General features: G+C 57.9%; 1 protein-coding gene across 1 annotated transcript in view; it reads right to left on the reverse strand.

Annotated features, from left to right (window-relative positions):
• Positions 1 to 23,052, reverse strand: part of ALDH4A1 (aldehyde dehydrogenase 4 family member A1) — a 28,047-nt gene extending 4,995 nt beyond the window's left edge. The window contains exons 1-10 of the mRNA XM_040645860.1: positions 22,898 to 23,052; positions 13,967 to 14,060; positions 13,293 to 13,385; positions 8,561 to 8,608; positions 7,629 to 7,784; positions 6,116 to 6,265; positions 5,957 to 6,031; positions 4,701 to 4,888; positions 2,347 to 2,420; positions 112 to 308 (exon numbers count right to left, since the gene is read on the reverse strand). Of these exons, the coding sequence (XP_040501794.1) occupies positions 112 to 308; positions 2,347 to 2,420; positions 4,701 to 4,888; positions 5,957 to 6,031; positions 6,116 to 6,265; positions 7,629 to 7,784; positions 8,561 to 8,608; positions 13,293 to 13,385; positions 13,967 to 14,060; positions 22,898 to 22,959 (1,137 nt within the window). The 5' untranslated portion in view covers positions 22,960 to 23,052. The remainder of the gene's footprint in view (positions 1 to 111; positions 309 to 2,346; positions 2,421 to 4,700; positions 4,889 to 5,956; positions 6,032 to 6,115; positions 6,266 to 7,628; positions 7,785 to 8,560; positions 8,609 to 13,292; positions 13,386 to 13,966; positions 14,061 to 22,897) is intronic.
• Between the last annotated feature and the right edge of the window lie 1,911 nt (positions 23,053 to 24,963).

Raw genomic sequence — 24,963 nt, forward strand, 5'->3', positions numbered from 1 at the left:
TCCCCGCACACCCCAGCCCCGCTGCCACTGCCACTGCCACCGCCACCGCCCAGGAGCCTCCAATCCCATCAGCCACCCGCTGGGCCGCGGCGGGGAGGACGCGCCACTCACGTCGCCCACTTTGATCCTGCCATGCTCCTCCAGCAGCCGCCCTTTGATCTGCGGCCACAGCGACTGTGGCACGTAGAGGCGGGAGCAGGCTGAGCACTTCTGGCCGCCGTACTCGAAGGCCGAGCGCAGGGTCCCGCTCACCACGCTGTCCACGTCGGCCGAGTGGTGCACAAAGTGGAAGTTCTTCCCCCCACACTCTGCAGTGGAGAGGGGGCGTGAGGGGAGCCGGCTTCCCGGCCAGCCCCGCCTGTACCTGTGCACAGGTGTGTGCAGCCCCAACCCCGGGTCATGGCTGGACAGCACCCCGGAAGCCGGCGAGCCAGGCCCATCTGCCACCCTATGGCTGGGGAAACTGAGGCTGGGGCACGGTTGCTCCCACCATCAAGGCAGAAGGACCAGAATCTGAGGCTCCCAGGAGCCAATCCATTCCCAGAAGTGGACATAGCTTTCTTGGCACCTTCCCGACCCCCAACCCGGTGGGAGGAGAAGGAGGGAGTCTACTCCACGTCGGCCACCAGGGATGGTCCCTCTTCCCTACTCACGGCAGCAAACACCGCCTCCCCCTCGTTTTCTCAGCCCCTGGGCCCTGGTCTCCTCCCTCCATGAAACATTAGTGACCAGCAGCTCCTGGTCACAGAGCACGAACCACCTGCCAAACTCCGCTCAGAGCACCTCCTGCTTTGTCTCCTGAAAGCCCCACAGCAACCCTGTCGTCCCCATTCTAAAGACAAGAAAACAGCGCCTGGCTGACTCAGCCGGAAGAGCATGCAACCTTGATCTCTCTGGGTCGTGAGTTCAAGCCCCACGTTGGGTGTAGAAATTATTTAAATAAATACTTAAAAAAGAGAGACACAGAATAAGCCTGGAGGCTGGGAGGTGGTCGAGAAGCAGCGGCCTCCCTCCCTTGGGGCGCAGCGGGAAGGGGGCAGAAAACAGAAACCCAGACACAGCTCACTGCTCCCACCTTGTGAAGGGTGGACTAGGGTGGCGACGCCACAGCTGGCTGAGGGCGCACCTTCCCTGACCCCCCATCAGAGCGTCCACCAGCTCAGGAGTGGGTCCAGTCTCCCCGTGGGCCCCACGTCATCCCCAGGAGCAAGAACGTGTAACGACCAGCCCCCTCCACCTGGACGGCCTTCTCTTAGGGACTCAGCCCTTTGCCCAAAAATCTTGGTCCATGGGGGCCAGAGAGTTTAGGAAACGTGTATCAGTCCTTGCTCCTAAAAATACGTCATGCCTTTAAAAGCATTAAAGGCTCTGGGAAGTCCTGCAGACAAGGAATCTGTTTTGCTTCCACACAGCAAATCTCCTTGACCATGCACGTGTTTCTTTGTGGGAAAATTCGCAGTATTTCAGTTAAGCTCCAGCCTTGCGGAGCTCTCGGGCCCCTGTCCTGCTGGCCCCCTGCCTCCCAACGTCACCTACACTGGCCTCATTCCCACCTCGTGGCCCCGGCACCTACAGGTCCCTCTGCCACCATCTCGGTGAACAGCCGCCGCCAGACACACGGGACTACTCACATTCACACTCATTTAAATGAAGCAAAACCAACCATTCACTTCATCGGTCACACCAGCTGCCTTTCGAGTGCTCGACAGGCACCTGTGGCTTCCGGCCCCTGGGCCACACAGCGCACGCGTGCGCACACACACACACACACACACACACACACGACACATCTCCATCAGCACCCAAGGTTCCACCACACAGCGCCGGGCCCGCGACGGCTCGGCTCTCCAGACCTTTGCGAGGCTGGCTGGCTTCCTCTCTGTATCCAGGTCTCAGCTCAAAGGCTCCCTCCTTGAAGAGGGCCACCCGACCCACCACCCTAGATGACGCCCGCCCAGGGGTCTCTGCACGCCGTCTTCCTCTCTGTGGATTCTCCACACCGTCTGTGTGCTGCCATCTGCCTCCTGCTACCGAACACAAGTTCCGAGGGCTGGGTCTGCGCCTCTCGCCATCCCAGCATCCCTGGTGTCCAGAAAGTGCCTCCACAGCGGCTTAATATTCCATTTGCTGAATGATGAGTGAATGAATGAACCGCACATTCTAGGGCCCAAGCCCCAGGATCTAGCAGAGCCGAGGCTCCGCCCCGGAGGCCCCTCACTGCTCACCTCCTGCAGGGCTGCCCCCCCCCCCACCACGGGGGCACCACCTCGGCCTCTTCCTCCTTCAGGACAGTCAGGGAGGGTTCCCTGGGGCCCCAGGGAGGGCGCTGGGAGAGGGGACCCTTACCTCCGGCCAGACGTGGGAAGGTGCGGAACCGGTCCAGGTTCTGGGCCACCTGCTTCCACAGGTGTTTGAAGGTGCTGAAAGTAGAGGACAGGGCAAGGCTCAGGGCCCTGGGACAGGGAGGGTCCTGGGGGGTGGGGAGCAGGCCCTACTAGATGAAGGGGCCCCAAAGCCCAGCAAGTGGGAACAGGGGTCAGAGCGAGCGTTGGAGTGGGGGGGGGGGACGGGGTAGGCGGGGGCAGCTGGAGACAGGCTCCATTTGGGGCCCGTGGGGAAGGAGTAAAGGTAGGTTTGGTGGCAAGATCATGCCAACAAGGCCAGGGGTCCCGACTCTGACCCTCATGGCCACATGGCCATGGCCTGCACTCATCACTCAACCTCAAATCGTGCACCTCATCTGGGAACTGGAGAGAACAGTCGCACCTGGCAGAGCTGTTCTGGGATGGCTCTAATGGGAGTCAAGTGCTTAGGTCCGTGTCAGATACGGTGCAGGTGCCTGGTGGGGGGACAGACACCGCCATGGTCTGGGAGGGGCGTCCCCAGCCCAGCGCCCCAGCCCCGGAGGCCAAACCAAGGAGGGTCCTAGGAGAGGGAGTGCAGCCCCCCCTTCCCCAAGCTCCGAAGTGTGACCAACCTTAGCGCCACAAGACAATAAAAATGCTAATCACCAGGGAGCCTGCGACACAGTAGCTAATACTAATTTATGACTTTCCTACCTTTAAGCCCGCTGCTCATCAGAGCATGGCAAATGGGGGCCAGGCCCGCTCCGCCCGCTAACAGGCGGGGACCCGTGGGGCCTGCGCTTGGCAGCGTGGGCTTTTTTGGAAAATGGTCCTCCTCAGCAATTCTAATGCCGCCATCACACCCGGCAAACCCTGGGGACGGGGGGTAGGAGAGCCTGAGGCCGAGCGAGGGAGACTGGAAGCCACTGCAGGTGCCCCAGGGACACCGGGAAGGACCGCCTAATGCAGACCCCGCCATCTCCACTCAGATGACCCTTGGGCACCTCACACTCCAAGGGACCGGCATGGGACTAGTCGTGTCCACCCACACCACCCAGGTGCCCACCTGGCCCCCCTCTGCCCAGAGCCTGGACCTTCCCATGGACACCCCCATCCACTTATCCAACCCCATGGACGTGGGTTCCCGTCTCCCTGCCACTTGCTCACTTGAATCCATTCCCACCGTCTCCACCCTGCTTCAGGCCTCTGTTGTCCCCTCCTGGACGTGGACAGCCTCCTCACTGGTCTCCCGCTTCTGGCCACTGGTGACTTGGGCACAGAGCAGCCAGAGCGATCACCTGGGACAGAGGCTGCGAATGCAGGGCCCAGCAGCCAGGCAGGGGAAGAAGGACCAGGCACACAGAGGCCCAGGGCCTGGGGAGGCTGGCAAGGATCGGCCAGCACTCCACCCCTCCTCCAGCCAGCGGTGCCCTGTGGACACGCAGGCCCAGAGGGGTAGGTTCTCAAAAGGAGCCTGGAATCTCAAAAGGATTTCTGCATGGAACTGTGCCAACCGTACGAGGTCGGTCCGTCTCAGTTAGGAGTCAGAGCAGACAGGACCACCTGCCAGGTCCAGCTAGACAGCTACCGTCTGCAACCTGTTTGAAACAAAGCTGCTTCACGCACACCCTGTGTAAAACCTTCCGTGGCTCCCAGTCACCTTCGGGATAAAGTCTAGACACTTCTGCGGGCTCACAAGGCCTTACAGTCACGGGACTAAACCCTCTAAGAATCAGGACTTGTCCACACGTTCACTGGACATATACACCTGCTCGTTACTGAATAAAGGAGCAGTCACGATTGAACCATTTCCTGCCCACACTCTAAGCTCGGCCCCGGCACCCCACACTCCAGCCCCGCGGAACCACCAGCGGCTCCCCGAGCATAGGAGTGTTAGCCTTGAGGCCCTGCGTGTGCTGTTCCCTCTCCCACAGCACTCTCCCTACCCCTCTTTGTTTGGCTATCTCCTCTGCCTAGATACCGCCTCCTCCAAGAAGCCTTCCTGACTCTCCTCTTCCAATTCATCCCAAGCTCCCCTGTGCCCTTCCCAGTGACAGAGGTGGCATCAAAATCAGCATCACCACACGTCTGCCGGCTGCTTCCAGCCCAGAGTTCTTCCTCTTTGTTAACTCACTGGCCCCTCACAATTGCTCTGCGAGGTAGGGACCATATTCCTGTTGAACAGATCAAGGAATGAAGGCTCAGACAGGTGAAGTGGGCCACCCACGGCCACACAGCGAGTCAGCGGGTACAGTCAGTACCTGACCTCCAGCTCCCGCACAGAGGTCATGAGGCCGTCGCCTGGCGAACGTCCCCACGCTGCCTGCCCCACCCGACCCCACCCCAGGGACTTACGGCACACTGCCTGTGAAGTTGATCCCGCAGAGGTGCTCCGAGCTGGTGACAGTGTCGCCAAATGTGGGCCCGTCCGCTGGCACAAACTGGATGATGTTGGGGGGCAGGCCAGCCTCCCGGAGGACGCGGTAGACAGCGTAGCTGGCCAGCATGGCGGTGTCGCTGGGCTTCCACAGGACCACGTTGCCCTGCCCGGGAGGCATGCTGATGACTCACAGGGCCAGGGGTCACCGCCCCCAACTGCCACCCCATCCTGAAGCGCGGCCATCGCTCACGTGGAGCCACCAGGCCCCTCGGCAGGCCGGGATGTCCCTACTGCTCCAGGTGTCAGGCACTGGGCTCCAAAAACCCCCGCCAGTGGGACCACACCCTGCCCCCCCCCACTCTGGCCAAGGCCCCCTTCTTCTAGAAGCCTGTATGGACTCGTCCTGCCAGCACCCCTTGGGCAGGTCTGTTCTGGGTGTTTCCACATCGCTGGGTGCTCACTGGGCGTGGCAGGCAAGCGCTCACAGGGCTGTCCCCGCACGTGTCCTGACTGAGGACACACGGGCACCCAAGTGTGTGTCTGTCTGCACACAGATGCGCAAGGACAGCCCTGGGCAGGAGCAGCCCCGACATCAGCCAGCCGCCCCCTGTGGGGCCCAGGCCCCCGCCACCTGCCAGCCCTCCTCCTGCTGCCCCACGAGCCACACAGGCCCGCTAAGGGCAGGGGTGCATCACCCCCTATGGCGGGAGCTCATGAGGGCGACAGCCACCTTCTCCCTGACAAGGCCAGTGTAGCTGGGGCCTTAGAAGCTAAGTCCGAATCTTTATCTGTGTGGTCATTTCCTAGACCTGACAGATCACTCGCGGGGCACACAGTAGGCCTGGAACGTGGTCTGCCATCACCATCAACAGTCCCTGTACACGAAGCCTGCAACGGGCCAGACGTGTCCCAGGCGTGTGTCCCACACGCAGCTTCACCTACTTCCCACAACCCTGCACTCTGGGCTTGCCGAGATTTCCACCTCGAGGAGGAGGAAGAAACCACCTCAGAAGTTTGGGGGCTTGCCTGGGGATCCCCCAGTGCAGGGCAGAGCTGGGAGTCACCCCAGTCTCGGACCCCAAAGCCTTTCCAGGGGCTGGCACTGCCTCTGCCTTCTGGGCATCTCCCCGCAGCCAGGGCCAGGCCCTGTCGTCTGTGGAGGCAGGAATGAGAGCTGCACGCCTGCCCCTGCCCACCACCCTGCCCGATCTCACCAAGGTCACCATCTCACCATCAAGGCTGGCGCCCCAGCCAGGTTGCCACCGATCGCCGTGAAGTTAAAGGGGGAGATGGCCGCCACGAAGCCCTGGGGAAGGGGGATGAGGAGGTGGTGAGGCCACGCTCGAGGCTCCTCCTGCAGGCTCCTGCCCACCCCGCCGCCTGTGGGTACCTCCAGTCCCCGGTACACGACGCTGTTGGTGCTGGGCGGCACGCTGAGGGGCTGCTGGCCGTCCAGCTCCACGGCAAACTTGGCATTGAACCGGAAGAAGTCGATGAGCTCAGCTGCCGCGTCGATCTCCGCCTGGATCACCGTCTTACCCTGCGTGCAGGACAACCAGAGGGTCAGCCACGACAGACATGCCTCCCGCTGGCCCTTTTCCAACACTGACCGTGTGCCCACGGTGCTGGCGGCTCCTTCCCCCAGGTGAGCAGGTGCCCTCGGTAGAGGCGTTTGAACAAGCAGCAGGAGGTCTGACAACAGCAAACATCTCCTTCCGCTGCCCGTTCCTCCCAAAAGACGTGAGGGTCGGGGGAGAGCCTCTGGGCTGCAAGAATGGGGCTTCTCTCGATCAGGGCAGCTCCTTCTTGGCGCACAGGGTCACTGGCAGCGGTCACCCTGCTTGGGACCTGGAGATACAGCAGCTAAGATGCTCTGGCCCCGGCTCTGTGAGGCCACCACCCTTCCTACAAGTTCCTGAGTCCATTAATAAGGCACCTTAATCTGGCCGTCGAGTGTGTGTGGCTCACCGGGGACACAGCGGAGCCCACAACCACCCCAGGAGCCGCTGAGAATCAGGAGACCCTTAGCCGGTACGGAGCTGTCATACCACCTCTGTGCAGCAGAGGGGGCCCTCACCACAGGACGGGGCACTGACCCCACCAGGGGACCAAGAGCCTAAGGCTCCCTCCAGGAGAGGGTGAAATTAACCCTTTCTCCCTGGGCCCCCTGGGCTCTCACTTGGAGCTGCGAGTGCCAGACATGCACTCAGTCCAAAACCGTCTATCAGGAGCTTCTACAACGCCAGAAAGACAGGCTGCGAGGCCCAGGATGATGGAGAAGAGCTAACTCGGGATTACTTTCTCCAAAAAGCTTGCAAAGAGCTGACACACACACAGGAACTCATTATACCCAACACGATCTGAGCTGTAACCGACAAATGAACAGCATGCTACAGGAGCACAGAGGCGGGACGAACCCTTCCTGACAGAGACGATTCTGGAAGCCTCACAGAGGAGGTGGTATCTGGGCTGGAGCTCGAAGGGAAGAGTTCACAAGACAAAGAAGAGAGAGCGAGCATTCCAGGCACAGCCACTGGGGTAGAGGCAGGGCAGGGAGACGGGGTGCCTGCAGTGTCCAGGGTCCCGCTAAATCCAGACGGGTGACCTCATGGGCCGAGCAGCCGGCAAGCTGGACACGGGCCGGAAACAGAGGGCCCTGAGCGCTGCGCACAGGACTTGGGACAGGACTGTCGGCGACAGAGAGACCGTGGCGGTTTGTAAGCCTGGAGTGACTGGCTGGAGGTGTCAGAGAGCCCACTCTGAGGGCTGTGGAGGTCTGACTGAGCCTGGAGGACGGCACGGGGCCATCCCGGCTCCCAGAAGCAGCCCAGCCGATGGCTGCTGTATCGGACGGAGGATGAGAGCCTCCCACCCCACCCCGACCGTGCCCACGGGTACTTCACCTGTCCCACCATGGTCTTGGCAAGGACCTCTGCCCTGCGCGGCCCGCTCAGCATGTCCGCTGCCTTCAGGAAGATCTGGGCCCGGTCTGTAACAGGCTTCAGGTCCCACTCTTTCCTGGCAGCCAACGCGGCCTCAATGGCTTTGTTGAGTATGGCCTAATGAAGAGGAAAAGGTTCAGGGCTATCTCCCACAGCAGGAAGGGCTCCGGGGGAGTGGGCCAGGGAGACTGGAGGTCACCCTCCACCCACGGACCCGTGGTTCCCTCGGCCCCAGTGGCTAAGTGGCAAACACAGTGTCCCCATCACCTGCTAGCCAACCGCAGGCTCCGAGCCTGTCCTGCTGCCGTCTGGAGGTCTGAGGGACCTGCCAGGGAGGTCTGCATGCCAGGGACTTGGCATCGAGTCCCTTAGCTGTTAAACCAGCTCTCCTTTCTCTTGTGGTCTCATTAGGGCCTCACCGTCTTCCTGGGGCCCCCGATCCCACCGGCTAGAGCCTCCAGCCCTCAAGGTCAGGTGCCTGGCCTTTACCTGCCAGGCCAGAACCACAGCCGGCATGCCCTCGCTGCCACATGACGCCAACTCCTAGCCCCCCTGCCACAGTGCACCCCAACCCCTCTCGCTGCCCCTCCACGATGCCGATCCTCTGTCGGCCTTCCCATCCGTGGTGCTTCTGATGTCCCTGACTCAGCCTTGCAGAATCTACCCCCCTTGGAAACCAGGCTGCCTCGAGGCCATAGGCACATCAGGGGATGTCAGCCGCGGCCCACGCAGCTCTCATCTGGCTTGAATTAACCCCCGACAGGCCCAGCCTTGTCAAAGACTCCACCCTCCACGGCCAGAGAGGGAAGCAGCGACTGACATCCGCCTGCATGCCAGCAGCCAGGAGGGGAACAGAGGGCCAGTGCCCCAGCCCGAAGTCATCAGGGACTTACCTTGTCTGCATAGCAGAACTTGGCCACCTTGTGTCCATGGTTGAAGGGCTGCAAGATGAGAGAAGAGTGAGGTCATTGCTCAGTGGGGAGGTGCCAGGACAGGATATGGCTGGGCTCAGAGCTCGCCTTCCAGGCCAGAGTCCTCAGCACCCTCGCCCTCTCTCCTCCAATCCCCACATCCATCTCTCTGACTACAGGGTCACGGAGCACCTGCTGTTTGGTGAGTAAGACTGTCCCCGCTCTGGCAGGTTCACGGTCCCAGAGAAAGGCATGGACCATACAGTCTTTCAGGAAAAGTGTGGACTTTGTGGTCAGACAGACACGGGTTCACATCCCAGCTCTGCCGCCTACTAGCTGGGGGCCGGAGTAAAGTGAGTTCCCTTTCCAAGTCTCCCTCTGTGGGAAATGGGGACCCCCTGCCTCACAGCATGGGGAGAAGGGCCAAATGGGCTCACGGGTGAAAATGCTGCCGGGGCGGGTGCGGTGCGCGGCTGTGGCTCAGGCATGGGTGCCGCTCAGGATTTCTGCTGTCCCAAGTGCCCGGGGGACACACCGACCGCTTCTCCAGCCCCTGGCAGGGGACCCAGATATACTCATCGAAAAGGGAAGACCCTTCACAAACACAAATGGACCCTTCAGCGCCAGAAGCCAGCGTGCGCAATAAAGCGGGGAGAAACTTCACTTCTTTCCACCACACTCCTCAACACTTTCGCCACCTAGCAGTCTGCCGATGGGCTGTTTGCAGCTTTCCCGTCGAACATGGCAGCCACTAGCCACACGTGCCTGCTGACATTTCGACCCCGTTCCTCGGCTGCACCTGCCACGTTCCATGGGCCAGACGACCACGCATGGCCCGTGGCTGCCGTAGTGGGACAGCGTGTGGATACTGATCGTTGTAACTGCAGAGAAGTTCTCCTGGGGCAGTGCTGGTCTAGGGTTCAGGAGAAAGTGCCCTTTCCCCCTCATTTCGACCCCCCAGCAGAGTCACCTGTATCTTGTCCACACCTGAGACTGGCCTGTGATGCTCGGGGGCTGAGGAGGCAGCTCGGAGCCAGGCCCTTCGACTCAGCAAGCCCCAGCGGACCACAGCTCCCCCACGCCAGAAGCCAGGCGCTGGCCGCTGCCTCCCATGCCTGCATTCCCCCGGTTACCATGTGGCCAGGTCAGTGAGGCACCACGGGCCATGAGAATGGGAAATGCCCGCCCAGAGAGTTACCAAAATCCTAGCGGGAAGCTGGAGCAGCGCAGAGGGGCCGGGTGAACTGAGTGATCCCAGCCTGTGCTCCCAGGGCTCCAGCTGTTGGGACCCTCTGGTCGCTGATCCAGGAGTGGGGGCTCCAGGACGCCCCCTGTGGGTGGGCAACTCCTGCCCCGGGGCACCCTCAGAACCCTAAGAGCTGGGGGCCCACGGTCCTCAGCCTTACCCTGCACGCACCTGATCAAGGTTCCATCTGGACAGAGCCAGAATGTGCCTCCCCCATCCGCAGAAGGGCCAACCCTTGACTCCCCCAAATTACAGATCTAGGAGTTTCCTGATCCATCCAAAGGGTAGGCCAGTTCCTGGCTCGATGAACCCTGAGCAGGTGGCTTCTTAGGCTAATGTCAGCATGAGGCTTAGCCCACCATTAGCTCCGAAACTCCCTTTTAGAGAAATCCATCGGGAATCATGGAAGCTGCTGTGAGAACTCCTCAGGCCCTTCCTTGCCTGTGGGCAGGACTGAGTTATGGGCTGGGCAGCGTGGCCATCTGGTGTGTGAGTGACACCACAGAAAACCCACACCACACCTGCAGGAGAAAACCTCCCGACACCACGGTGAATGGCTTCCTGAGGTCTGAAACACCGACGGGTCTGCCCCTAGTGCTTTTTTTTATGAACCAGCTACAGGCTCTGAGGGAAACAGGGACAGCTGCTGTCACAGCTGAAGTCTGTTCAGCGGTCTGCATGCGGGCACCGAGTCTCAGCACGGATCAATCCATTTGCCCTGACAACAACCCTACACAGCACGACTGCTATCCCATTTTGCAGATGCGAAGACTGAGGCACAGGGAGGTCAAGTAGCCCAAAGCTTCATGACCAGGCAGCGGGCAGGAAGGGGAACTTATTACACACAGGGACTTCCTTATGGTGACGCGGATGGCCTGCAGCTGGGCCTCAGGAAGACTCAAGGAACCCGGCCAGAAAACTGTGAGGTGCTCTCGTCCTCTCTGCTCCTCTGACAGGCGGCGCCCTGCACCTTTCAAGAGACCCACCATGGTCACGCGTCTCAGAGGTGGAAGGTGTCCTCCCCGTAGCTTCTAACCCCTCAAAGCGAGATGCCAGTTGCCCGTTCTAAGTGCCATGGCCGTAAATCCAACCGGCCCACCTGGGGTTGGGTGCCCATTTCTGGGTCAAGCAGCCCCAGGGAATGGAACCCCATGGTTTCAAAGGCACCCACCACCCACCACTGTGGGGGCAGGCGGGGAGCCCACAGATTTGGGCAGACCCTCCACAGAGGTGCGCAGCACTTCCCCACCTTGGACTGACATTCCCCAGGCTCTGTTCTGGGCTCTTTCCCGGCCCCCTGCATCCCGGCTCCTCACCTGGCCTTCTCCTCACCTTCCCGCCCCAAACTGCCCGGCTACCCGGGAGCCCTGGACACCCACAGGTCTAAGTCTGGACTCACAGGTCCTGCCAAGCCCTCCCCTCTTCACTCTGTCCTGAAATTAGAAAGCACTCTCCTGTAAGGAGCAACGGGGCTCTTCCAGAAAGTCTCGCCCCACCTTGACCCTCTCCAGTGACTCCTCAGCGCTCTCGGAATAGGTTCCTTAACCACAGGTGACAAGAACCTCAGGAAGTCACCTCTACCCACCCCTCCACCCCACTGGCTTCCTCTCTGTTCCGCAACTCACTGAGCCCCTTCCCAGCTCCAGGACTCGGCCCGAGGGTCCCTCTGCCCGGCGGCGAACCCCCACCCACCCTCATCCTCGGCCTTTGACTCAGAGGTCACCCCTCCAGGGAGCCCTGCCTGATGTGCCCCCGCGTTGCCAGCACAGCACCCGCGCCGTCCCCAGTCCCTCACCCGCTGGAATTCCCGTTTCTTTCTTTGTTGACCCGGGGGCCACCGGCTCTCTAGCAGGATGGCTCCGAGAGGGCAGAGCCCGCGTCTGCCCTGGGCCTGGGTCCGAGAGGCGTGGCCGGCTGGCTGGGTTTTATTATCATGACTTACATGTGCCCTGCTGGAAAGAAGGGCTGGGGTCTCTTCCAGCTTCAAACAGGTTTCTGGGAGACACTGCCACAGAGGGGGCCACCTGGCTCACGTACCACGGCTTTCATTTTGCAACAGGTTGCTCAGCACAAAGCTTGAAGCCCCACGTGTGCCCATCTGCTTGCTGGCATCGTGCACTGGGGGGGGCGGGGACACCCCCCATCCCCCCCAACCCCCCCGCCAAGAGCGGCCCACGGACATGTTCTAGCCACGCAGTGCCTTGCAGCCATGCCAGCCTGGCGCGGCCACATGGTCCCACCTTCCGTTTGAATGTGTAGGTGAAATCTCCCCCTCATTAGGTTTGGAAACAAAGCTGCTGCTGTCCGTTTGCACCCCGAACTGTAGACAGAAAAGCTCCCCCGGCAGCAGACACGGGCCTGCGGGGTGACCCCCGGCATCCCCAGGCCCTGGGCTTTGGGGATGTCCTCGGCCTGCACGGAGGGACAGTGTGCAAAACATGGCTCCGCGAAACATCTGCGCATGCGATGAGACCCCTGTGTGGACCCTGCCTATTGCGTCACCGCGTCCTTCGGACACCCTCGGGAAAACTTCTCTCCGGGCCCATCACGGGGAAGGGCTGTGCTGTCCCCATCGTGCAGCTGGGATTTATTTCGAGAACACTCTGACTACTGTAAGTGATGTGTTCACTTCCCTGCGGTCACCGGGAGGCGTAAAGGCAAGTCTGGGTTGTCTCCGGCACCTAGGGCTCCACGGTTCTCGTTCCATGACCCAGAGGCCACAGCGAGGTGATCCTACTGCAACGTAAGAGTGATTATTGCTGCTTCCAAATCCTCCCTCGAAAATGCACCTGAATCGAAATCAATGGGATGCGGTTCTGCAGAACCCGGAATAATCATCCCTATTCTGGACCTCACTGTGCCACTCTGGGCGGGTCATTTAATATCTCTGAGCCTGTCCCTTGATCTGTAAAATGGGCAGCTAACTCCTGCTCTTCCTCCCTCAAAGAGGAGTGGCAAGGCCCGAAAGAGGAGACTGTGCAGATGGGACAGGGCCTCTTGAAGGAGCATGGCTCCAGCCGGAGGGCTTCTAGGAGGAGGCAACACCTGGCCACCCCCTGGGTGCTCATATCCTACGAGCTTATCTTCCCCCAGAGCAACAGTTGCAAAATAGAGGCCAGGGCTTTGGAGACTGTCCTTTCTTTGGAAGGATGCTCTGCAATTCTGACATTCTGTCCTTTCTTCCTAGCCTCAAGGTGGCCCATGGGTCCACTTTTCTAAAGAGACAGCAAAGCTGGTGGCAGTCACTATTTTAACTCCCTTGGCAGGCGTGAAGACGGCATCTTCTACGATGATACCCCGAAGACTGCTTTTGCAAGTTTTACATCCACGCACAGAATTCAAAATCTGAGAGCAGACTATAAACCCCTCTGGAGGCAGAAACCCCCTGTGTGACAAGCTCATCTGTTGCCTGAGAGATGGACCCCAGGTTCAGGGAGACACCAAGCCCCACCAGCCCACTGGACTCACCGACACCTGGTACTGCACATCCGATGTCCACACCTCTTCGTCCCCCACCACACATGGAATGGCTTCCATCTGGCCCTTCAGGTCCTTCAAGGCCTGCAGAGGGGACAAGAGGGCGGATGGGTACTTCCTCCCCCCTCTCTGCCCCACCTAAAACCCCAGTGGAGGGCCTGCAAACACAGATGCCCAGGCCAGAACAGAAATACGAAGAGGCTGGGCTCTGAGGTCAGAGAGCATCTGGTCTGCTCAGGGGGCAGCAGGACTCAGCCCCTGTCCACTGTCATTTCCTGTCCTGCCAGAAGGGGAGGCCAGTGTTGCCAGGTCCTCCCATTATAAACAGAATAGAAAACTGTATCTGAAATGTACATGACATCTCACGATTTTTAAAATACTGGCAATTAACGGGACAATGTTTTTAAGCAGAAAACGTCTGTGGGCTTACAACCCCTGACCTTTGGAGGGAGCCCCAAAGTGGCCCAGCTTGCCCCCCCTGCTGCCTCCAGCCTCTTCCGTCCTCCAGACGCACGGCTGTCCCAGACCCGGTTTCCTTCCAAGGCTGGGGGCAGGTGCAGTAGGGGGGTGATGGCTGTAGGCACGGAGAGGCATCCTGGGGGGCTGCTGAAGGCTGTCCTCGCTCCACACCTTACCCCCACTGGGTGCCCCCACTGGCCCATTACCTTTTGCAGCGCATCTCGCTCGGGGCTGCCCTGTGTGAATGCCAAGACTGGCTCGTTGGCTACCTTCAGGGAGGACGTGTGCTTCCACCATATCCTGGGGTACAAGGGCAGGGAACAGAGGCACACAGGTCAGTGGCAGCTGCCGCCAGACCCGGCCCCTCTACCTCCAATGGTGGGGGCAGATGGGGGGGATTCTGGGTTGGCCCAGAATCCTGAAATCCAGAGCAAGTACAGAACTGGGGGGGCAAGAACTGGCCCTGGGGTCCAAAATCCAAGTTCCAGGCCCAGCCCTGTTACTGTGTGTCCTCGGGCACGTGACCGGCCTCCTCTGGGTCTGTGAGAACCAGCATTCAAACATGCGTGGCCGTTTGAAGTTTACATTCCATCAACACAAAACCACTTCTAAGTGTTTTGCACATGGAGAGGGTGGGCTCTTCCTTTCCTTCCCCACCGTCCAGCCCTCATCCCAACGGGCCCCAAGTTACTGCTTTCTCTGGGCTGAAAAGGCAGCCTGTTCCAGAGCTCAGCCTCATCAGAATGGAACCCAGCTGGGATTCCCTTGGCACAAAGAGCTGAGCTCCGGGTGGGCAAGAACATCCAAGATGTGGGTCAGGACCTTGGAGGAGTACCCTGAGCTTAGCTCACAGCCACGGGGAGGGCGGCTTTTGGGGTTCAGGGTCTGATTCCAGGGTCCTGAATTTCAAGAACTCCTTGTCCCGGAGACCCTGTTCGGTCTTGAACCTTATGACCTCACTGACTGGTGACCACCGCCCCTAACATGTCTGCGGATGGCGAGGTGGGGGGACAGGTGGGTAAGAGCCAGGACTTGAGGTCATTCACTCCTGAGCTGGAGGGTCCTCTAGGCCTCAGTGTCACTTGGGCTGTGAGTGTTGGGGGGCACTTTTTATACTTTTTATTCTTTCTCCCCGGGAAAGGGTCTGGAGGTTCACGGACCCAGCCTGGAAGGCCTGGAGGAAGGACACGAAACCAGGGGCCATGAGGACAGGTCCCTCATTCATTCTGCAAGGTTCCTGGGCACCTGCTATGTCTCTGACGCTGCTCTGAACACTGGAGACAGAGCAGCGACCACGACAGCAAGGCCTCGGCCGCAGGGGCTGCAGGATTTGTTCTGCTTCGGTGCCCCGGGGTTCTTGGTCACACTGCTTCCAAGAATGAAGAGGTAGGCGAGCGTGGTGGGCAGCAAAGCAAGGTTAACTGAGTGATAGCAAAGGGATTGTACACAGCTCCCGAGGAGGGAGGGGGCTGAGAGGGTCGCCAGCAGAGTTTCTAAGTCTAGGGGTTTTTATGGACTTGTTCAGGGCTGTTTTAATGTGATTAACTCCCCCTGAGCCCACCATCCAATCAGTTTTTTGTCATCTACCTATCACGGTGGGAAAGGATGGAGGGCTCCCTCCAGGGTGATGTAAAATCCTTTTAAGGGTGGTTTCCTCTTGTTGGGGGGGGGGGTCCCTACCAACTATCCTTCATCACAAGCAGCTAACCCCCAATGGAGACCATGGGCAAGAAATAAACACGGTGAGGACAGAGGAGATGTGAGAACGAGGGGAAGGGTAGGGCTGCTCCAACTAAGGTGATCAGGGAAGGCCTCTCAGGGGAGGTGTCGTCTGCGTGCAATCTGGGATCTGAGAAGGACAGGAAAGAGCATTCCAGGCACAGAGGAGAGCAAGGACAAAGGCCCAGAGCAGGAAGCATGACAGGAACTGCTGAGAGGGGCCCGGGCGGCCCAGGAGGGAGGAGGGCAGGGCCCGGGTTGCCCAAGATTTTGCCTAACGGCTCTAAGCGAGCTGGGCCTTCTCCCTCCTCCCCCACCCCACCTCCCAGGCAGCACCCACCCCACCCGAGGAGGGCGGTCACATTCCTCATGCCCCACCCTTCCCCTAACCAAGGGCAGAAATGTGGGGCTAGGCCAGCTTCCCACCAGCCCTTTCGTTGGCTTACTCCAAAGAGCCGAGGAGACAGTCACACAAAGCTACAGGTACGCCATAAATTCAGGTTCCCACTGACCCCCCACCTACAGTGGGGGAGGAACAGAGTGGCTGCAAAACACCAGTCAGGAAAGCGGGGGCGGCGTGTGCCCCCAGGGCCCCCTGGAAGGTTCCAGCAGCAGCACACCACCACTGATCAGTCAATCGGCTATAGCCAGGAGGGTGCCGCTGAGGAGGAATGTGGACTGGGAGCCTGGAGGTGCGTGCCCCAACCCCAGCCTGGACCCCGGCTCACAGGGAGTGCAGAAAGCCCAGCTCCGGAAGCAGACACCTGTGGGACCAAAACCCCCACATGCTCTAAGACATCAGCCCATTATTACCAACTCGGCAGGTCTCGGATTCCCCACCTGAAAAATAGGGGTGGTACTGTGTGCCCTGCAGGGGCATTGTGAGGTTAAAAATGCTTGCCCTTCCTCACCCCTCCTCCTCTGTATTTCTAAGAAAATCGTCTTCTTAGATGTGTCCCATATACGTGTATGTATGTATATACACACGCAGGTTACGACACCAGGCCAGGCGTTCAATGGCAAAATGGTTCTCAGATGCCCCCAAGGTCACCACAGTCAGGGGCTAGCCCGGGCACTCAACAGATAATGCTGGAATAAACTTAGCACCACATTCCCCCCAGCTTAAAATGCGGTAGCTACCAGCCCTTCCGAACCCGTTCCTTCCCAGGCAGTGTCCAAAACAGAAATCCTGCAGGCCTCTCTCTACCTTCCCCAGGGCAGAGGCCCACTGTGACCACAGGATCCCATTCCCCCCTGGCTTCCCCTCTGCCTGGAAAGTCTCCAAGCCCAAGCCCAGCTGCCCATCCGTCCGAATGTGGGGAACAGAATTCAAAGATCAGCCTGAGTCAACTAGAGCCAAAAATAATCCCAGGACACCTGACAAAACCAATCCCCCCACTTTTATTCTGGCCCATGGGCCATTGGGGATTAACATGAGCACCCTTCCCTTGGCTAGGGGAAGGCAGAGGAGAACCACTCACGGAACCCGGAGCCTCTGTGAGGACCTGCGAGGCCCTTCCAGGCAGGACTGCATTCCTCCTCTCTCATCAGCACACTGATGGCACATCTCAAGGACACAGAGACAACTCAGACACAGGCAGTGAAACCTGCCTACTCAGGGCCTTCTCAACGCTTCTACAACAAAAAATCGGAATCCTTACGGAGGCCTTCAGTCTCACTTCCCATCACCCCTCCACTCTGCCCACTTTGCTGCGATCAGGCCACCTGGGTCTTTCTGGAGTCCCCTCTGCTCGGGATGCTACCCTCCGGCACCTGGACGGGGACCTATTGGGTCATCTCTGAGCTCCACACTCTGGTCACAGCACCAACAACTCACGGAGCTCTGCCTGTCCGTGCTCCAACCAAGCCATCAGCGCCCCCTCCCCGAGCCGCTCACCCCCGGACACCCCATCTGGCACGCAGGAGCACTGGAGAAATACCTTCTAAAACAAAGAACACACTGATAAACCTCTTATCACACTCATCAAGAAAAAAAAAGGGGGGGGGAGAAAACAATGGACACCCAAAGTGTTGTCACAGCAACACCAAGCCCCCAGGACTGGACTCCCAGGCCAGTGCTCTTCTGCTAACAGCTGGAGGCCCCTAGTAGCTGGGGTCAGGGGGGACGAAAGCCAAGGAGAGGAGGAGAAAGGAAACTACCCTTGCTTCATTCAGCTTCCAGACTTTCCCAGCTCTTATCTAGGACCTGATAAGGCAAATCCTCCTTATCGCCAAGATAAGGGGCGGTGAGCAGAGAGAAAGTGCCGGGCCCCGGGCAGGTCCAGAAGGGAGGAGCATCAGGCCCAGGCGGGCTGCTTCCACTTTATCGCCCCGGAAACATCAAGGAATATTTATCAAGCACTTACAACATGCCTGGCACTACGCGAAGTGCTTATCTCCTGAATCCAGCTACGAATACATGAGGAAAGTGCCAGGATTCCTACTATTAATATTGTTATTATTATTATTATTATTATTATTATTATTACAGATGAGAAAACTGACTTCTGAGATTCCGGTGCTCATGCATGGCTCAGGGCACCGCTCCCTGCCCCACAGAGCAGCACCCGAATCCAGGGCTTCCTCACTCAGGAGACGGGCGCTATGGCAGAAGCACCTGCCACCTGTCAGAGACCCCTGAGCAGCGCCGCTGAGGGAACAGTCCTCCTCTCGGCCCAGCTGGGGCCGCCTCCTTCCCAGCATTTCCCAGCTCATGAAAGGGGCGGGCAGTGACTCGCTGTCCACGGGCACCGACAGCTCAGCCAAGTGCTGTCCCCTCTGTGCCAGGAAAAGAAAGGCCTGGGGGGGAGGCGGGGTAAGAAACCGCCAGGATGGGCAGGTGTCTGCCCCCTCCCCTTGGATGCGCAGGGTCAACCCCGACAGAAAGGGTTTTGCCTCAGCGTCATTACTGACGACAACGGGAGAGCAGCGAGGGCATCCGAGCTCCACACCTGCCTCCATCCTTGCGCCGCTGGGACCCTCTTGTCTGAATATTCCTGATCCAGGGCGAGCACTCGGGACAGCCCATGGCTGGGGGAAGGGATCAATACTTAAAGCAACACTGTCAGGGCGCCTGGGTGGCTTAGTGGGTTAAGTGCCCGCCTTCGGCTCAGGTCATGATCCCAGGGTCCTGAGATCGAGTCCCATGTCAGGCTCCCTGTTCAGAGGAGAGTCTGCTTCTGCTTCTCCCTCTCCCCCTGCTTGTGCTCTCTGTCAAATAAATGAGTAAAATCTTTAAAAAAAAAAAAAAAAGCAACATTGTCCAGGTACAGATACTCTTTGAAGTGGTTTCTGCATATGAACTCATTCTGCAAGGCCGTCCTATGAGGTGGGCTCCTCCTGACCTTACCACATGGAAACACGAGGCAGCACAGCGAGCTTGAATAACGTGCCCAGGGCCACAGAGCGGCTAGGAGGCGGAGCCAGAACCCACCCCACGCTGTCCTCCAGGCCATTCCAACAGCAAGCGTGCAGCACCTACTATGTGCCGGGCCAGGGGCTGGGCACCAGAAGCAGGCACTCATGGTACGCCAGCGACAACGCTGCCCAAGGGGGGATTCTAACCACCTCTGAAGCCACTATTAGGATCACTGTAGATTCCAGTTATTCCTTCACTCAATAACATAATGGGTACCTGTCACATCATCTCTAATCCTTCTGCTACACGGCTGATGGGATTCTGCCCATTTTACAGACAGGACACTAAAGGGCCAACAGAGAGCCACGTTGCCAAGGCCACAAAGCGCTGGGTGAGTGCGGGTTCACCAAGGTGGCAGGGGAGAACATTCCAGGCAAAAGGCACTGCCTGGCCTCAGCTAGGAAGACCGAGAGCAGAGTACGTCCAGGGAGCGACAGGGTGTGCCAGCCCCCCTGCCCAGCACAGCCTGTGCCCATTCCAGGGACAGGCAGGCTGGGACAAGCACTGGGGAGTTCTGAAATGCCGAAAACTAAGCAGGCAGGTGTCCAAAGCGAGGAGTCCAAAGCGACCCGGGATTCTTGCAGGGAACAGGACAGTAGCCAGTTTCAGCCCGCCCACCCCCTGATGGTGGCGGGCGGGGGACCCCTGGCACCCAGCAGCGTCTTGTACAAAAGCAAATAATAGAGAAAAATTCACATTCAGTACAAGCCTACTATGTGACCGGGCTAGTTCTTTTACTTATTAAATTTATACATAACTATAAATATATATCTTGGCTCTTTCCAACAAGAATCTGCAGAGACATAACTGAGGACACCTGTGACAAAGTCAGTGGAACAGAGAAAAAAGCAGGAGGTCAGGGCCAAAGGAGACAGGAGGCAGTCAACGGTGACCTGGTGTTTACTAGCTTAAAGCCTTAGACAAATTTTCCTTAATTTCCAAGGGCTTTAGTTGTTTAATCCATGAAATGGGAATACTAATGCCTATAAAACCATGCCAGGCTGCTGAGGAGCTCAGTAAAATAATCCACTTAATTAAAAAGTACGAGGCCCTGGGGACAGTAAAATAGACAAGTCTATGAAATAAAAAAGTAAACTACAAAAAAGTGTTTGCAGATGAGCCCATCTTTATACTGTTGGGTTTTTTTAAGCAGATATATTCACGGAAAGTTAAAAGGAAAATAATCGAAGTGAGGACAGTGGTTACCTCTGCATGGTGAGATTCCAGGTCACTTTTGTCTTTTTTGCTTTACCTATACTTTTTATAACGGATACACGGTAATTAAAAAGAAAATGTGGGCGTGGGGGTTCCTGGGTGGCTCAGTCGGTTAAGCGTCCAACTCTTGATCTCAGCTCAGGTCACGATCTCAGGGTTGTGAGACTGAGCCCCACACTGGGCCCAGAGCCTGCTTGGGATTCTCTCTCTCCCTCTGCCCCTCCCCCCATTCATGCACTTGCACGCTCATTCTCTAAAATAAATAAATCTTAAAAAAAAAAAAAAAGGAAAATGCATGATCAAGAGTCTTTTTAGGGGCACCTGGGTGGCTTAGGCTGTCAGTTAAGTGTCCAAATCTTGATTCCAGCTCAGGTCATGAACTCAGGGTTCTTAAGGTGGAGCCTGCTTAAGAGTCTCTCTTCCTGGGACGCCTGGGTGGCTCAGTCAGTTAAGAGTCCACCTTCGGCTCAGGTCATGATCCCAGGATCCTAGGATCGAGGCCCACATCCAGCTCCTTGCTCAGCAGGAAATCTGCTTCTCCCTCTGCCTGCCGCTCCCCCTGCTCCTGAGCGCGCTCGCTGGCTCACTCTCACTCTCTCCACCCCCCCATCTCTGGCAAATAAATAAATAAAATCTTTAAAGAAAGATTCTCTCTTCCTCTTCCTCTGCACCTCCCCCCACCCCTATAAAGAAATTAAGAAAAAAGGTATTTTTACAAATTGGTTGAGATTCCTGGCACTCCAGGCAAAAAGGGAAACACTATGAATGTCACCCACACCAGGTCCTCAAAAGAGGTGGCTTTCCTCAGCACTAGTTTTACTAACAGGACACTGACAGATACTATTAAACATGTTCTCAAACTGTTTCTCCACAAATGGCCCAGGTGCACCCCCAAATATTAGTTGAATAAACGAAAAAGTGGCCATATATCAAACCTGTTTTTCTAGAGCAGTGGCTGCCAGTTAGGAGCAATTCTGGCCCCAGAGATGTTCAGCAGTGTCTTGACATTTTCATATTGTCACAACTGTGGGGTGTTCATGGCGTCGGGCGGGCAGAGGCCAGGAAAGCTGTGAAGCATTCTACAAGGCACAGGACAGCCCCCACAATGCAGGATTACCCAGCCCACAATGTTAAGAGTGCCAAGGTTAAGAAACCCTGTCTAGGGCACTGGGCCAGCTGTTCCATCGAAAGAGGTAATCTGAGCCTTCAGATCTGGTTGCAAAAGGTTTTAGCTCCACTCCCGAGGCTGTGTAATTAAGAGCACGAAGATGGAGTCCGACTGCGATTTTTGCTCACCGTGGGCCTGAACTGGCAGGTAAGTTTCCCATCTGTAAAAATGGGGATAATCCAGCACTTATCGGCACAGTGCCTGGTGTCTGGCTCTTGTTTCCTTGATAGATGTTATTGCTATCATAAGCATTTTTTTTAAAGAATGTGGATTGCTTTCTACCAGGTATTAGAAGTTTTTATGGCTAAGCACCCCCCCCACCATTAAACTGAAAACCCTCCGAAGGCCCCATCCACGTGTAAGTTCCCTGCGTACCCCTCTCTTCCAGGGTTTAGCACAATATGACACATAGCAGGTGCTCAGTAAATACATGAAACTATGGGCTTCCTCCCCTATGATGGGGGGGCGTCCAAGTGCAGGGAGAAGCTTGCAGAAGAGACCGTGCTGACAGTGTGCCAAGTGTGGCCCCCAGCCTTGGCCTGGGAGAGAAGCCCTTCTCCCCCATGTGCTCTTCCCGTGCCCTTAACCTATCAAGCCCCCAGCCGGAAAGGACACGCAGCAGTATTGAAACTGACCCATGTCCAGGGCACCACTCACCTCCTACCAACCCTTGAGAAACTGATTAACTCAGAAAAGGCATAGCTCAGCCGGGGCGACAGAGCTGGTCACAGTCCTAGGGGTCAGGCAAACAAAAGTTGAACTGGGGGCGGGGGCTGCCCAGCCGTGAAAGGGAGGCCCACAGAAACCATCAGACTGAGCCTCTCTGGGACAGGGTCTGTGTCCTACCTACCTCCCCCAGAGGAGTTCTAAGAACATGTGTCACTGAGTGGGCAAGGGTCCAGGAACCCAACTCCACCGCAGGGGCGTTTGCACGGCAGATCCACCCCGAAACTACATCTTGGTTTCTTCATCTGTAATTTGGAATATCTCCCGCACAGTTTAAATGTGAGTGATAAACAATGACCCTAATAATAACGGGGCAGTAAGGGCCAGGCACCGATCAATGCACTTGGCAGGCAGTGTCTCTCCCTTAGCCGTCACAGTGAGGCACGCACGCAGTGCCTAGCCCAGCGTCTGGCACATTAGAAGCACTCCGTAAATATTACTGTTCCACCTATCAGAAGGAAGGGTCCCTTTTCTGCCCAGTACTTAATTTGGAAAAGGGAGAAGAGGAAAGAGGAGTCCCGGTAGAGAGGGGACAGGAGACTCAGAGAATCCCAGAGGCGAGTCCTGAATGTGAGACCGAGGGTGGGGAGCTGAGAAGCGCCGTGCGAAAAATCGAGATGCACTCTGTCGGCGGGTTCCCTATTAGGGGGAAGACGAGCGCGAAGGAGGTGACTTTCCGAGCGTGGGAGCCGGGAGAGGTCCCCCTCGCGGAAGGAAAGAGACAGGGGGGAGAGGGGGTTGTCGCAGCGGGAGGAAAGCCTGAGTGAGAGGCAGGGGGCTAGAGGAAGGGACCCCCGGCGAGGGGAGCCCTCGGGACCGCGGCCGGGATCTGGCAGGGAGGGGCCCCCGGGCACCGCCCTCCCGCCCGCCGCAGGCCTGGGGCGCACTCACCCAGGTTCCCTCCAGGGGCGGGCCAGCAGGGCACGGCGGAGCGCTCGCGGCAGGAGCAGCATCCCGAGCTCGCGGCGGAACTGTTCGGAGACTGTGAGCCCAGTGCTTGTTCACAGACCTTGAACCCGGGGCACGGCCAGAAGGCGGAGCCCCGCCCGGAGCGCACCACGTCGGCGGGCGGGGGGATCGGATCACGCGGCCTTCCTCCGCGTCGGACTCACCCAAAATGCCTCCGTATTTTCTCCTGTTAATACGATAACTCTGATTTTGAGGGCACTGTAGCGGCAAGTATGCGACACAGGACAACGCAGCCCAAAACAGAAGTGCTGACATTTACCCATGTCCCCCCCTTGTCTTTTATGGTGTGGCCCAGTCGCCCTCCGGGGGGCGGGGAGAGGGGGCGTGAGCCTCCTCGACCAATCAGAATGACACACCGAAGATTGTGGGCCAATCGGATGGGCGGTCTTGCTGCTGCCTTCTCGGGCCGGCGAGGGGGCGAAAAGAGCCAATGAGAGAGCCGGAATGGGACACGTGTGGGGAGCCGCGGAAGGACCGTGAGTGAGGGCGTCAGGTGTAGCGAGCATCCCGGCCTGTCGGGTCCGCCCTCGGCGTGGTGGCCATCACACTTTTGGACCCGTGGGACCACACCGCGGCCAGCCCCGGGCTTCCACCCGCGGGGCTGCAGGCCCTGGGATGAGCCTACCGACCCTGCCTCCAGCCTCCACCTGGTGGACACCCAGCCACCCCACACCTTAGGGCCCGGAGCTTAGATAAATCGGCCTGCTTCCTGGCCGACTAGGATCAGCGAGAGAGAAAACCCAGGCGGTCCAGGCTTAGCTTTCCCTTCAAAGCTCCTGACCTCGTGATGAAGTAAAGCTGGAAGAAAGGCAGGCAGGGACAAGGGGCCCCGCCCTAAGAGGAAACCGCCCTAAAAGGAGTTTACACCACCCTGGAAGGAGCCCCCATCCTTTCCCACTGTGATAGATAGATGACAAAAATCTGATTGGATGACAGGCACATGGGGGGATCGATCAGATTAAAACAGCCCACCAACAAAGTCCATAAAACCCCTAGATCTAAATGCCAAATCAGCAACCCTCCCAGGTCCCCTCCCTCTTTGGGAGCTTTGTACTCTATCATCCAATAAACTTTACTGCCGTTCAATAAACCTTGCTTTGCTGTGCACCACTCCGGTCTCCCTCTTCATTCTTCCAAGCAGCCTGACCAAGAACCAAGGGCATTGAAGGAAAAGAAATCCTGTAACACTCAGAACCGGTTGTGCCTGAGCTCCACCCCACACCCCCCAACCCCTGAATCAAAATTTTGGTTTTCTCTTGGAGAAATTGTTTGCTTGAACACTTTATTTAAAATTTGGATTCTGGGGGCGCCTGGGTGGCCCAGTGGGTTAAGCAACCTACTTGTGATTTCAGCTCAGGTCATGATCTCAGGGTCTTGAGATCAAGCCCCACATCAGGCTCCGCACTCAGCGGGGAGTCTGCTTGAGACTCTTTCCCTCTGCCCCTCCCCCCCTCCACCCCACCTGCCTGTTGGTGCCCGCTCTTGGTCTCTCAAATAAATCTTTTTTTAAAAAATCGGATTCTGAAGACTTCCTGATGGCGGGCTCTTTGGGATTCATTCCATTCCTAAATCAGTTTTTAGGACACTCTTCCAATTTACCTGTTCATATTTTCTCCAAAGGCAACGGAGAGCCTGCTGAGGGGAGAGAGCGTGCGGATGCTGATTGTGGTATCTCCTTAGGACATTAGCAAAATACCTTGTTTCCTGGGCCTCAGTTTCCATGTCTATAGAAGGGGGGTATCGCCTGCATTATTTCACGCTACTCCTCTTTCTCCAAGTCACACCCTTTAAGACACTTTGGGGAGTTTAAAGAGTGGGGAGAAAAGGAAGCTCCATTAAGCCCAAGTCTTTTTTAAGATTTTATTCATTTATTCATGAGAGACACAGAGAGAGAGGGAGGCAGAGGCAGAGGGAGAAGCAGGCTCCCCACAGAGCAGGGAGCCCGACGAGGGGGGCTCGATCCCACCACCCTGGGATCATGACCTGAG

Source organism: Ursus maritimus, unplaced genomic scaffold (genome assembly GCF_017311325.1).
Source record: "Ursus maritimus isolate PB19 unplaced genomic scaffold, ASM1731132v1 scaffold_32, whole genome shotgun sequence".
Taxonomy (NCBI): domain Eukaryota; kingdom Metazoa; phylum Chordata; class Mammalia; order Carnivora; family Ursidae; genus Ursus; species Ursus maritimus.